At 37.8% G+C, this 15,358-nt stretch overlaps 1 protein-coding gene across 1 annotated transcript in view; it reads left to right on the top strand.

Moving 5' to 3' along the window:
• The window catches only part of TTC27 (tetratricopeptide repeat domain 27), a 230,231-nt gene extending 215,119 nt beyond the window's left edge, over window positions 1-15,112 (top strand). The window contains 4 exon segments of the mRNA XM_043987972.1: window positions 2,583-2,780; window positions 7,822-7,933; window positions 12,213-12,313; window positions 14,873-15,112. Of these exon segments, the coding sequence (XP_043843907.1) occupies window positions 2,583-2,780; window positions 7,822-7,933; window positions 12,213-12,313; window positions 14,873-14,995 (534 nt within the window). The 3' untranslated portion in view covers window positions 14,996-15,112.
• Window positions 15,113-15,358: the final 246 nt, after the last annotated feature.

A 15,358-nucleotide genomic window follows, 5' to 3' on the forward strand; every position in this document is an offset into this window, starting at 1 on the left:
CTTCTTACTGCAAAGTACTTTGCAAACTTTAAAGTACTAGTAAATATACATGCTTGGTCTGAGTCTTTATTCTTTCTTATCTCACTGCTCTTCTAAACCTTGACACTAAGAGGAAAGCAGTATTACAGATTTGATGCTAAGAAGTACCTTAGAGGTTATGTAGTTTAACTCCATCATTAGCATGTACAACTGTTACTTTTTGAAGTCTACTCTGAAAATTTAGGGTGTATATCTCTATGCCTGTCTTTGTTCTCCTTCCCTATCACAAACTTTGGGAGTGGCTGCTTCCTCCCAAGGCTTTCAAGTTTTGTGAAGAAAATGATTGCTTTGGGGATCTTAGATAAAAAGGTGAAATTAAATTATGCTTCATATTACCAAAATCAGAGAATTCAACATGACATCATTGCTTTTGTATGTATTTAAACTGGGCCTCAGTTTCCTCATCTGTAAAATGATGGAGTTAAACTACATAACCTCTAAGATACTTCTTAGCATCCAATCTGTGATTCTGCTTTCCTCTTAGTGTCAAGGTTTCGAAGAGTAGTGAGACAAGACAGAGTAAAAACTCCAACCAAGTGTGTATATCTACTGGAATGGGCAAAGCCAACAACAGAGCTTTGACCATGTGGAATATGAGGATGATTAAATAGCTGGGTAAGGTGTCAGGAGTTTTATAGCAAGTGATAAATGGAGATGAGTGGGTGGTCAGCCTCAGGGAGCAAGAGCAACAAATGGATCTCTCTACTGGGCTTCATCTTTACTACCTAGAAGAATTTCATGTCATCTTCAAACTTGGAAATTTCACTTTTCATTTCTTCTGATTTCTAAATGTTAAATTGACAGATCCCAGCACCAATCCCCAAGAAAACTTACCTTTATTTCTACTCTTTATATCCTCTTTCTAAAGCCAGTTCATTCCTTATTTTTGATAAAAGAGTACTTCCAATTCCAAGAAAGTTACATTAATTTAATAGCCTTTGGTATGGAACCTTTTAAGAAAATTTCACAGTTGGTTAGTCTTCTGTCCCTCTGTAAATTAGACATGATTTCCTCTTGCAGAAACTATGTTGCCTTCTTCCCAATAGCTGATTTTTGTTTAAAGGCCAAGCAAGGATCTTGACAGATTCCTGTTGAATCATATTAAATTGAGAAATAGGAAATAAAGGAAAAGTATGACATTCTTTCATTTCCAACTCCTCTGGTTCCAAATCTAACCATATTTCTCCTCTGCCATCCTACTGCCTTGGTTGGGAGTATGTAGTTTATCCAACATCTAAATATTTTTTTCCTAACAAAGTTATTTTAGTGACCCCAGTGACTGGCTATCAAATCACAGTGCTTCAATAGCATGCCATTGCCAGTTGTGTGGCCTTCACTTAACCTCAAATATAAAGGGGGGGGTTGGACTACATGATCTCTGAGGTCCTTCTCCAGCTTTAAATCCTATGATCCATAACATTTGCTGTCCATTTCAGAGAGACTGGGTAGTTATACGGTTTTGTCTCTAAATATTACACAGTAGGAATTTGATTTAATAATAGCTCATATTTCTATAGTATTTTAAGGTTTTAAAGTTTTTTTTTTAATTTAACTCAGGGGCAGCTAGGTGGCGCAGTGGATAAAGCACCGGCCCTGGAGTCAGGAGGACTTGAGTTCAAATCTGGCCTCAGACACTTAACATTTACTAGCTGTGTGACCCTGGGCAAGTCACTTAACCCCAATTGCCTTACAAAAAAACCAAAAACAATAAAGTACTCCAGGTTAAAAAAAATTTAACTCAGTACTGTAATTTTTTTTAAGTGAGGCAATTGGGGTTAAGTGACTTGCCCAGGGTCACACAGCTAGTAAGTGTTAAGTGTCTGAGTCAGTACTGTAATTTTAAAATGCCTACTATGTGCCCGGCGCGGTACTAGGCCCTAGGGATACAATGACCAAAAACAATAGTCCCTACCCTCAAGGAGCTTACATTTTATTGGAAAAAATATATATAGCAACTGACACTTCAATAGCATTTTAAAGCTTGCCATATAGTTTATGTACATCAGCTCATTCATTTGGCATCTCTATGAGGTGGTAACTACAGGTGTTGTCACCCCCATTTTACAGATGATGTATCTGAGGCTCAGACAATTAATTGAGTTGCCTATGGCTACCCTCTGGCACGTGTAATGTTGCTTCTATGCCTCCATGGGACTGCAGAAGCAGGGTTTCTCCAACTCCTCCCCCATCCCCCAAGATTAAGATAGAAAATCTATACTGCATCAAGTCATACCTGTGTATTCCTTTGTACCTCTCAGCCCCACATGATGCTAAAACTTGGGGACAGATCCTTGGCATCCCACCCACACAAAGAACCAATCACTGGCCTCTTGTCCCTATATATCCTCCTCAAAAGCTGATTTAATGCTTTGCACATAATAGTCTATTGAATATAGAAGACTTGATTTCTGACCTCAGTACATGTATATTCTAGAAAGACACTTTTAAAAATAAAACTTGTTAGAGTCTGATTATACACAAAATTACAAGATGTTTTTGTAATTTACTGATTTGCTTACTTATATGCATTTTTTTTTCTTAAGGTCCTGAAAATTCTGGTCAGGGCAGTCACTGATGGGATGGCTGATCGTAGCGGAGATATTGCAACTGGCCTGAAAGGGAAACTACGGGAATTGTTTGGCAGAGTGACTTCAAGAGTAACAAATGATGGAGAGATTTGGAGGTTGTATGCACAACTATATGGGAATGGTCAGAGTGATAATCCTGATGAAAATGAAAAGGTAACTTTTTTTTTTTTAAATGAGGCAATTGGGGTTAAATGAGTTGCCCAGGGTCACACAGCTAGTAAGTGTTAAGTGTCAGAGGCCGTATTTGTACTCAGGTACTCCTGACTCCAGGGCCGGTGCTTTATCCACTGTGCCACTTAGCTGCCCCCGAAAAGGTAACTTTTAAAATTCTCATGGATACTTTTTTTGTTTGTTTTTTGCACGGCAATGAGGGTTAAGTGACTTGCCCGGGGTCACACAGTTAGTAAGTGTCAAGTGTCTGAGGCTGGATTTGAACTCAGGTCCTCTTGAATCCAGGGCTAGCACTTCATCCACTGTGCCACCTAGCTGCCCCCGGGTACTTTATCCCGCAGTCTAAAATACAATAAATCACATGTATTGGTCTGTTTTCTTGGTTGGTCAGAGGGAGAGTTTGTTTGAAAATTAAGATCTTATCAATATCATTGATGTAGAACTGGAAGGTATCTTAGAAATCATTTAGTCCAACACCTTTATTTTATTTAAAGTTTTTTAAAAAAAATTTAATGAACACCAAAAAATATTTGTATTGACAAACTAGAACATAAGAAAAGGTTTATATGGGAGGTCCAAATGTCTACTATATACAGCTTGCTTTTTTTTTTTTTTTTGGTGGGGCATTGGGGGTTAAGTGACTTGCCCAGGGTCACACAGCTAGTAAGTGTCAAGTATCTGAGTCCAGATTTGAACTCAGGTACTCCTGAATCCAGGGCTGGTGCTTTATCCACTGTGCCACCTAGCTGCCCCTACAGCTTGCTTTTTAAAGAAGTATATAACAAATTCACCTTGCAGCTTAGAAAGTTGTCCTGCTTGTCTGTTCTTTCCTTTTCTGTACATTTTAAAGGTGCTTCAGGGACTTTAAAATTTTTTTTGGCAACACTAACTCTTCTGTTCCTCCAAAATCTCCTTCCACAAATAAAAAAGGAAAAACATTCTTTATAACAAATAAGTGCAATAAAACAAAACACATTTGCCATATCCTAAGTATACCTATCTATACACATATACAACATATATCTTTATATATCCATATCTATCTATATCTTTATGTGTGTGTGCGTGTGTGTTTTTCTATGTGTATAAAGTTCCATTTCTTGAGTCCATCACTTCACTTTCAGGAGGTGAGTAGCATGCTTCATTACAGATGCTCCTGAATCATGAATTATGATTGGTCATTACATTGATCAGAATTCTTAAGTCTCAAAGTTGTCTTTTTGTACAGTGTTGTTGTTATTATATAAATTATTCTTTTGGTTCTGCTCACTTCACTCTGCATCAGTTCATATAAGTTTCCTAGGCTTGTCCGAAACCGTCTCTTGTCATTCCTATGGCATAATACTATTCTATTGCTTTCATATATTATATTTTTAGCCATTCCCCAGTTGATGGGAACTTCCTTTGTTTCCAATTTTTTTGCTACAACAAAATAAGTTGCTATATTTTTGTACACATGAAGGCTGTTTCCTCTTTCTTTGGGTTATAGGTCTTGTAATAGCACTGGTTCAAAGGACAGGCACAGTGTAGTGACTTTAATGGGGAATAGTTCCAAATTCCTTTCCATAATGACCAGATCAATTCATAGCTGCATCAAGAGTGTGGCACTGTGCCTGTCTTCCTGTGGTCCTTTCAACAATTTTCATTTTCCTTTTTTGTCATCTTTGCCAATCTGTAAAAGAGGACTTCAGGGATGGCTTAATTTGAATCTCTCTAATAGTGATTTGGAGCATTTTTTTCATATGGTTGTTGATAGCTTGAATTTTTTTTTCTTTGAAAAATGCCTTTTAATTTCTTTTGACCACTTATTTATTGGGAAATGGCTTTTGTGCTTGAGTATTTTAATTCAGTTTCTTATATAACTTGTATAGCAGGCCTTTATTGGAGAAACTTTATGTAAAGACTTTGTTTTTTTCCTCCATTTCCCTTCTCATTTTAACTGCATTGGTTTTATTTGTGGAAAATTTTACAGTGAGGGAAACAGAATTTGATCCTAGATCCTTTGGCTCCAAATATAGGCATCTTTTCACTGTACCATCAGGCTGCTTTTAAATTAGGAATAGTTTGCCCAATATTTTAATCACAATTCAGCATTTTCAATGAGAGAGATCTTGAATGGGTTAAAACTTGCATACATTTCATCCATTTTTTGTTCCATGAACTTTGCTTTTGAAGTAGTTGTCTGTTTCCTAGACCATAGAGTTTTTTCTATCATTTGGTATTACAGATAAATGCTTTTGATTTATCTCCTTCCTTTTATCCCTACCTCCTTTTCCCTGTTCTGAAGAGAGGGTAAATTGGATGCAGGGACAGAAAGTACATTTGTAAAGATGAAGGATTTCAAACAGCAAAGAGATGGAGGAAAGTAATAGTAATGCCTGAAAATAGATTAAGAGTGTGAATAGATAGGGAGTTATGCTTTATGATGAGAGTGGAAGTTATCTTATTCCTGTTCTTATGGGCAGAATAAAATATTTATGGTCTATCAAGGGTTTGAACCACAGAGGAGAATCAATGAGGAGGCCCAACATCCCTTCCCTAGCTCTCTGTCCTTATCTTACCTATAGACCTAGAGCTCAGATTGGGAGGCTTTGTTCCTTCATCCATATCTTAGGTGGGTGGAGGGGTAGACAAGAATATTCATGTAGGAACATCCCAGAACACTAGATTTCAAAAATCTGCCTTGAACTCTGGGCCAGATGAACTTTCCTTAATCATCTTTTAAATTCTGCATGTGGATCATACTATAGCAATCTTCCTTTTTTTGTATTGACCCCCAAATCCTAGTCATCAGATCTTGTGGCTAGGTAGCATCCTCCTGAACCCTCCATGCTATGCTAATCACCCCCAACTTCTCCCTAGTCTTCCTTCAACCTTTTTTGCCCATCATTTAGTTCATTCTATTATGTTCTTTGTAACCCTTATTTTATTATGAGAAAAATCCCTCATATACACAAACTTTTCAACAGCATTCTTTCCACTTCTTGACTTAAACAAAAAACCCTAACTCTTGAGGACACCACATCCTTTGCTACTCTTTACACTGGTGGTCACTTTCTTTCACTCCCTCTATTCAGAGACCCAAGAAGAAGGTCAGTCCCTTCCTTCTCACTGATGCTTCTTTTTCCTTCTTGTACCACCAGCCCTCAAGCTTTTGCTCTTCCAGAGGCATTGTAGTGAGTTTGTCTGGTTCTCTTCCTTTTCTTGTTGCTCTCCCAGCAGCCAACTTCTAGGCCACTCTCTCAGCTTTACAGTGACTTTAAGACAGGGCTTATGGTCTTCCTTTTTGCCTGACACTTCAGGCATCATCTTTCTAGAGTTCTCGTGTGACTTTTTTTCATGAATTTTAAGTTCCAGCCAATCCAAACCGTTATCTGGATGACCCCTCAAACATTCACTGAACTCGCCATGCCTCTGGGCATGCCATTCCCTGTACCTCAAATGCCCTGGCTTTCCTTATTTGTCTCTTAAATACTTGCCCATCCTCGAAATCTCAGCTCAAGTTCTTTCTGCTGCTATGGATTTGAAAAGTTTTCCCCTGATAACACACCTGTGTAGTAAAATTGTCTCCATTTTCTATAGAAACAAACAGGCTCAGAGGGGTTTGTTGACTTATTCCCAACACGTAGCATGGTGACTGGTCCACAGTAAGTGCTTTAAAAATACTTAGTGACTTGAGTTTACTTGACAGTACTAGTAAAGCATACAGGCTGGTACTTAAACACAGATCTTCCAGTTTTTAAGGCAAGTGCTCTTTTCACTTCATATATTTTCTGCAGAACATCTCTCTGCTAAGCACCCATGAAACATTGCATTGCTACCTTATTCCTATATGGATTGGACCTTAACCATAGAACCTGAGCTAATTCCCTCTCACTCTTTCCATCTGGATGCCTTTTCTCACTGTCCTACCTGTCCAGAGAAGACTGAAACACACACACACACACACACACACACACACACACTTACCCTCATACAATCACTCACCTAGTTATAGACTTTTTTTAAACAGATGAGTGAACTGAAGTGAATTCAAATTCTCTCTGTGCCCCTAACTAAATGCCTGGCCTTGGGCATTCATCATCATCATAAATGACAACAGCTGTCATTTATATCGCTCTTTTAAGTGCTGCCTATAAACTCTCTTTTGATCCTCCTACCAACTTTTGGAAGTAGGCAGTGCAACTGTGACTGTAGGGGGCAGCATGAGAGAGTGGGATAAGCACTGGACTCAGAGTAAGGGGGGACCTTATGATCAAATCCTAACTTTACCACTTCCTACCTACACACTTGTGGGCAGGTGTTTTCACCTCTCTTGGACTCATTTTTCATATCTCTAAAATAGAGGGATGAGATTAAGTGATCTCTGAGATTCCTTCCAGCTCTGAATCTTTTATCCTATGGTTCCTATATTATAGATGGGGAAACTGAGGCCAGCAAATGACTTTCCTAAGTAACCAAGCCAGGATACAAACTTAAGTCCTCTAACTCTATCACTTAATTTCTTTGGCCCTCGGTTTTTTTTGTGTATGAAATAAAGGGGTTAGTCTGGATGACCTCTTATGTGTTTTAATTTTGACCTAATTATAGGACAGCGAGAGAGAGAGAGAGAGAGAGAGAGAGAGAGAGAGAGAGAGAGAGAGAGAGAGAGAGAGAGAGAGAGACTACTCTTGACTAGTATAAAATACAAGAGGCTAGAAGCCAATCAATAGCATCAGAATTTTCTCTGAATCCCATTCTTGATTGTTGGTTGATTCTGTGAGCTTTTGGTGCCTAGTCCCCATCTTTGTTCTCCGTAGTGGAGTGTCTGTCTGCGCATGCATGTATAGTTCTGTGTGTTAATAACTTATTCTATCATATGTGCTACTGTGCCCTTCATCGCGATGAATAACAGGGAACAGACTGTATTGTGCAAATGTAGTTTTTCAGATTGGAATTAGTTCCATGTAATTTCCAGGAAATGCAAAATTTAAAGTAGAAATTTTTGTTTTGTTGATAAACATTGCATCTTTTCTTTCTCCAGGTCCTCCAGTATCTCACTAAGGCTTATAAGTGTGATACACATTCCAGTTCTTGGGAGAAGGACATTACTTCATTCAAGGAAATTGTTAAAGACGCTGTAGAACTTGCACATGGTATATTTTTCATGTATTGCAACAATTTATATTAATTTTTCACTTTCATGAACTTCATTGATAATAATAAAAACTAGCTTTTATATAGTAACTTGAGCTTTGCAAAGCACTTGATATGTATTAACTCACCTACCTCACAACTCTAGGAGGTAGGTGTTATTGTTATCCTCAGTTTGCCAATAAAGAAACTGAGGCATAGAGAGGTTAAGACTTGTCCAGGGTCATACATCTTTTAAGTATCTGGGACAGGATTTGAACTCAGGTCTTCTTGAGTCCAAGTCCCTTGCTTTTATCCACTGTACTATCTAGCTGATAAAAAAAAATACTTTATTTACTAGTTAGCTTTTTAACTTAATTGGTTGTCAAGTGATTTATTGGCCAGAAATTTTCCTGTATTGAATATATTTTTTTTCAAATTTGACCTCAGATTTTTTTTTTTTTCGGTAAGGCAATTGGGGCCAAGCGACTCGCCCAGGGTCACATAGCCAGCAAGTGTCAAGCGTCTGAGGCTAGATCTGAACTCAGGTACTCCTGAATCCAAGGCCAGTGCTTTATCCACTGCGCCACCTAGCTGCCCCTCAGATATTTTTTTATTCTGAATAGAATTTATTTTCCAAAATATATGTAAAAACAAAATTTTAACATCAATTTAAAAAAAACTTTGTGTTCCAACTTCTCTTCCCCCTTCCATTCCCACTCCCCACCCACAAGAACTCAATTAATTCAAAATAAGTTATACATGAGTAGTCATGGAAAAATTCCCATATTAGCTAGTTGTGAGAGAAAACAGTCAAAAAACCAAGTGAGAGGGACTTGGAATTTGTTGTTTTATGGAGATTTATGCTGGGAAAAGAACACTTGATTCAGAATGAGAAGACCTAAATTCAAATCCTGGCTTTCCAATATATGAACTGGATGATCTTGGACAAATTATTTTCCTTCTTTTGAGCCTGTTCCCTCATCTATAATATTTCATCAGCTTATCTCCTGGGGTCGCTAGAAGAATCAAATGAGAAAATGCTTTTAAAATTCTATCTAAGGGGGCAGCTACATGCCAAAAAAAAAGACACACATAAATTCTATCTAAAATGCTATGCACACGTAAACTACTATTGCCATTTGTTTTCATTGATAGCCATATCTTTTAATTGAATTTTTGGCTTCTTATGTAGATGATGAGCTCGCCTTTACTTAAATAGAAATATTAAATAAGCAGTTTTGTTGCTTTGTACCTCCTTTTATTCACTTATAAAGGAACATTCACTTTATGAGAATTTATAGACGACTACAGTCAAGGCAGCTTATTAACTGCTGTGAGGTATTCAAAAGAAGAAAACATACTCCCTAGGAACTTACATTGTTTGGTACAAGTGTGTCTGTATTGCTAGTGAATCCCAGATTGTCAGCTTGTTATTTATTATTTATACTAATGGACAGGGACAGAAAAGTCCATATTCCAGAAATCTGCCCTTTGGGTTTAGTAATATGTATTTTTCCTTGTATTTCAGTATGGGTGTATCTGAGATCCTGAGAATCCATTTGAAAAAATAGAATGAAGTCACATTTTAAAGACCTGAATCAGGGGATTAGGAAGCTGTCCAGATGCCCTGTCTCAGATTCTTGCCTAACGCCTTCCTGCTGTCCATTTCACTGGGACTAGATTTCTTTTTCAGACTTTTCCTGAACCAGGGAGATAATGAAGTATTGGTTGACCTCTCAGCTAAACCTGATGACTTGTACAAACCTCTTTAAACCTTGTAATTAAGCAGATGGGGCCTAGTTAGTTCAACTCCAAAGAAAGTGTAGTAGTTTCTGAAATACCAACTAAGAAGATTTTCTAATGACCATATTACATGGTTAAAATATGTCTTTCAATATAGGCACTTTCTTCACCAAGCAAATCACAGCCCATCCCTGCCTTCCTTTTTTTTTTTTTTTTTTTTTTTTTTGTGAGGCAATTGGGATTAAGTGACTTGCCCAGGGTCACACAGCTAGTAAGTGTTAAGTGTCTGAGGCCAGATTTGAACTCAGGTCCTCCTGAATTCAGGGCTGGTGCTTTATCCACTGCGCCACCTAGCTGCCCCCATCCCTGCCTTCTTACCTTGTGCACATCTTTTCTGAAATTCTCTGTACAACATCCATCGAACACTATTTGAAAAATAATTCTCTGCCTATCCAAATGGATATGATTGTCATCAAGTTCTTGGGAAAGTGATATAATGCAGATTTGTGTACAACCAACTGGACATCTTTTATGAAGTATTCCTTGATTCAGTTAGTCAGTAAGGAAAGATTCTTTCAGGAAATCTCTGACAACAAAAGCTCAGGATGCCTTTGTTATCACCAAGCAATTGATTTTTCAAGCCCTACAGGTGTAATGGTGCAGATTTAATGAATACTCTAGAAATAAGTCCAGCTTAGTAGTGAGAGGTACCATGGCATAAATAGTGATCCCACCTTGGAGGCATGCCTGCATTCAGGTCTGAACTTTGATGTATGCTGGCTCTCTGACCCTGGTGAAGCATCTGTCTAAGTTACAGAAAAGGTGACCACCTGTGTTGGTTAGAGTTTCCTCATCTGAAACTTTCTGACACCAAAGAAATCATGGATCCAATCCCTGACCATAGCCCCTTTAGGCTATTTATTATTGGTTATAATTTACAAATAGTAAAGTGTTCCTCCAGGTTGAGTTTAATAACCGGGGGGAAAACAGGAGTTTCTTTTCCTGATCTCATTGTAGGCTTTAGTGTGTCTTCAGTGTATGTTATAACAGCCCTAGTGAAGAAGATGCATGGTGGAACAAAGATATTGGTCTTTGAAGCAGAATCAAAAGGAACACTTTGGATTTAGAGAAATGTGGATTTATGATCTTAACTTTTCTGTAAATATTTCTTGGGTCAATGCAAATTCATTTGACAGTAGTGAATAAGAATTGTTCCTGTTTTTACTTGAATATCCTTCTATTTATCTAGCAGATTTCTTGTTTTGAAGGGAAAAATAAACATGTTTCTCTTGTGCATAATGCACTCTAAGCAGGCAGCTCTAACCTTCAAAAGACTTGGTAAGGGCAATCTCGCCTATGGGATTTGGGCGTTTTTTGCACATGTGTCTGACAGTGTTCATTCATCTGTATTGTTTTAAGTCTTTCTTTACAATTTTGGGTGGAAGGGGAGTTAGATCTCAACTTGCATTATATTTTTGCATACTATTTCACAACCAGTATATATCTTCATAGTAGTCAATATGAAAGTGCAATATTCTATCAGCATCACTGAAATCTCCACTAGTGTTGTATTTGGGATATTTCCTCAATGCTTCTATATGTGTATTTATGATCTAATTTAGAAATGAGACCGGTGGAACACTCCTTTGGAGCTTTGCTTCTACATTAGAGGATTTGATTTTTTTTTAAATCATAGTCCCTTCTGATACAAAGTTCCTAGAGATTTAAAAAGCCCAAATATTTTAGCTAGGGCAGATCAGCCACTATGCTGTAGAATGCATTATGTTGTTTTATTACATTAGTCTGTTTATCACATTAAAAAAAAAATCTTGGTCTTACTCATTCCTCTGAATCCCTTCAGTGCTTGTTGAGGTCTGATTGGCACTACAGAGTGCTAGGCATACTGCATTGTTTGCCTAAAGTATTTTTAAAAAATAAAAACTTGCCTTTTGCCCTAGTTGAGTTCTTACTGATATAATGTTTAAAGGGGAACAAAAAAAGTCATAGAAAAACTTCCAGCATTACTGTTTTTCACTGTTTTTACCTGCACTTCTCATGCCTTCAGGCAACTCGATACCATAGAAAGAGCATAGCATTTTGAGTCAGTTCACCTAGTTTTGAATCCTGGCTCTGCACCCTACTACTTGGTGACCTTGGATACACCACTTAACTTTTCTGGGCTTCAGTTTCTTCATCTTTAAAATGAGAGAGTTGAACAAAATGACTTCTAAACACCCTTTCGACTGTAAACGTATAATCCTATGACCTACAGCTTGGTAGGAAAAATTATATCTGTAGCTGCCTCCTAGGAAGGGGAAGTGGGTTCACTGATGTTGAATTTCTTCAGAATTCATGTTCTAGAAGTAAAATTTCTTTGAAAATATGGAGGAAATTATGCAGGCAATTAAGGTAATTTCCCCACACTTTCAATTGTGCTTTCGTGTTGAAATACTCTCTGAGGGCTGTTGGATATAGTGTTGTTATTGATAATCACTGTTGATAGCACATGTGCTTCTTATTTGATTTTAATTGACTGTCCTCATATTTAATATCCAGTGGCACTGAACTGCAGTAAAAACAAGTCAGATCCCCAAGAAGCAGTACGGGTGCTTTCATCAGCTCGACTCAACCTACGTGGCTTGTCATCCAAAGCAAAGGTGAGGCTGAATTATTTATTTCTTAGAAAGAAAGTCTATAGGTGGTCCTTAAATCTGCATGATTGCATTTTTTGTTTGTTTTTGGAGGCAGTCAGGGTCACACAGGTACTGAGTGTCTGAGGCTGGATTTGAACTCAGGTCCTCTGACTCCAGGGCCGGCACTCTATTCACTGTGCCACCTAGGGGTTCTGCCATGATTGCTTTTAAACCCTTCCTTCTCTTCCAAATCCAGGGTCCTTGTTGAGCTTTGGAGAGATTTCTATCACTGAAATACACTGGGATTTTTAAGGAAATAGCCTTTTGATGCTAGTTGGTTATTCTTAGGCCCAGAGTCTGCAGTCGAATAACTGTCACCAAGCAGATGGTGATAATGATGATGATGATGGTGACAGCTTACACTAGTATAATGCTTCAGAATTTGTGAAGCATTTGCCTATTAATATTAACTTACCTGTCTTAAAAGCTCGAGTTTAGACTATCTATAAACATGGTTAGCTCATTGTCTCAGAAACTAAGGCACATGATCTAGCCTGTTTGCTTTTCCATAAAAATTATGATTGTTTATTAAAAGAGCATATTCACATTGTAATAGTAAAATCAAACTTTAAAATAAATAATGTTAGAAAGAAAAGAAAATGTTTTGTTAATCCACATAAACTGAGTGCACTAACCTTAAACAAAATAGCACTGGAGACAAAATATAAAGAAATATAACAGTTAAGCATATGTTTGTTCTCTTTCCATCTTTTTGTTATCAATAGTTACTTAATTTTGGGTCTTTAGCACTGATAAATAGTAGCCTTAACTGTTCTACTTAGTACCTTGTCTTTACCGTTCTCAAAAGAAGATACCTGAAATATTTGCAGAAAAAAAGACCTTTTTTTTTTCTACCCACCTTCTCCATATAGTCCCTATATTCCCTTTGTTTCCCCCCCAACCTTCAAAGAGCAAGACTGCACCTTGTTTTACTCCACCCCCCCCACCCCCCCAAATCAGGATTCCCTACTCAAGATCAGTTTATCTTAGGTACACTTGGCAACCAGAAGCCGCTTGTTTTTATAGGCAGCAGCCTTTAGATACATCCCTATTTTCCTTCAAAACTCACCGTTTGGGTAGAAGGTGGGTTTTTTGTATTGTTTATTTAAAAATGTAATTCCAAGGATTATTCATTAACTCTTCTCAGTGGTATCTGGCATCTTTAGAATTTTACCACTTAGTTTTGCTGTTAGTAAATGTTCCTTATGTAAACTCTCCTTAAACCTTATCCCTTTCTTATAGAAAAATTTTAAAAAAAACATTTGAAATGGAACAATTTTTAAGCAGTCTTAATCTTTTCTTTCATTACCATGCTGAACCAGAACTCTTAGTTATTTATTCTCCCTTCCTTCTATCATTTTTGTTTGTTTGTCACTTCCTCAACTCCTTAGTTATCAGGGAGTAGTGTTTCACCTGATGGTACACTGTGATAGATCAGAGTGTTCATCTTCCTTTATGTTCACATCAAGAGTATTATATTAAATAATGGAAAATAAAAATAAGAACTCGCAATGTCTGTCCCATCCTTAGTATATGATGTGTAACTATGTCTGATGCATCTTACAATTTTGAAATAGTAGGGCGAAATCATGATGTGTGCATATTCTTTTCAAGACCATGACATATGGTTAATAAAATTTTCTTTGAAGACTTTGTTCTGAGGAATTAAGGTATTACATTTAACTTCCAAACTGGAAAACATTTGTGACTTTCTTAAAAAACAAAGTTGACATCTATTTAGCACCGCAGTCCCTAGCTTCCCTCAAGGCTAAACTCAAATGCCAACTCTTACAAAAAGCCTTTCCTGATATCCCCGCTTGTTAGAGTCTCCTTTTCTACTCCTCGCTGAGATTGTTGTATTACTTTTTATATATTTTATTTGTCTTTGTACATATTGTTTTCCTTGAAGTGCTTGCATTTTTTATCTTGTCCCTAGCACTCACCACATAGGTCCTGGCAGATAGTCAGCACTTAAATGTTTGTTGGATTGAATTATGCCCCCAAACCACATGGAGCTTGGAGAAAAGCGTCTGTATATTCCTTCTTACCTGCTTTGATTTTCTGCCCTTCTCTCTGTTTCACCCCTCACCAGTTGTTTTTTTTCCTGAGGTTCATTGCACCCATCTGTGTTATCTGTCTGGTTCCTCACTGCTATCATCTATATAGCCACTTCTGGGTCACTCCTCTTTCTCTAGGAGTTGAGTACCTGACTTCATTTTCCTATCTGTCCCCAAACTCACTATAATCCTTGGGTACTTCATTCTTTAAGTTGATGACCCTTTGGATATCCCTGATCTCGTTTGGATGTTCACTGCCACCAGACAACCTTTTTTTCCTTCCCTAATTGGCTCTCTATCCCACTGGTTCTTCCAAACCTCTTCTCTCCTCAGACTTCCCACACTACTTGCAGGTACATGTGTAAATAAATTTTGGAAGGGGTGGGAGGCAGGCAGTGGTGAGAGGTGGTGTCTAGATGGTTTATATGAAACAAAACTCTTGTTTGTTCTTTTTAAAACACTGCAGCAGCTTTTTGTGGATTTGGCAAGTGGTGAGATTTCCCCCGAATTAGCTGAGGAAATGACCACTGTGGACACCCTGATAGCAGAACTCCAAGACATGAGCAACCAACTGAGGAATCAATATTGAGCTGCTGTGGGACAAACACTGGGAAGAGATCACCTGACAAGATGTTGTCTGTACTTTAGCAGTCATATTTGTGGATCTGTGACACAAAGCAACCATTAAAAATATTCCTGGTTTTTGTTATTGTTGTTGTTCATTGTTCTCCACCTCACCCCCCACCTCCACTGGTTTTTCTTAGGGTCCTCAAGTCTTCGAAGTGGGCTTTTTAAGGGTCCAGGCACTGTGAGATAAAGTATGTTTTATTGTTCATGAAGTGTTTGAGCATTATAAGGAAATAAATGGTGACTCTTTGTGGGGTGGTTTGTTGTCTCAGCTAAACATTAATTGGGTTGCTATTTGGAAAGATTGGTCTAAAATTGAGGGATG

The sequence above is a fragment of the Dromiciops gliroides genome, chromosome 2 (assembly GCF_019393635.1).
Source record: "Dromiciops gliroides isolate mDroGli1 chromosome 2, mDroGli1.pri, whole genome shotgun sequence".
Taxonomy (NCBI): Eukaryota; Metazoa; Chordata; class Mammalia; order Microbiotheria; family Microbiotheriidae; genus Dromiciops; species Dromiciops gliroides.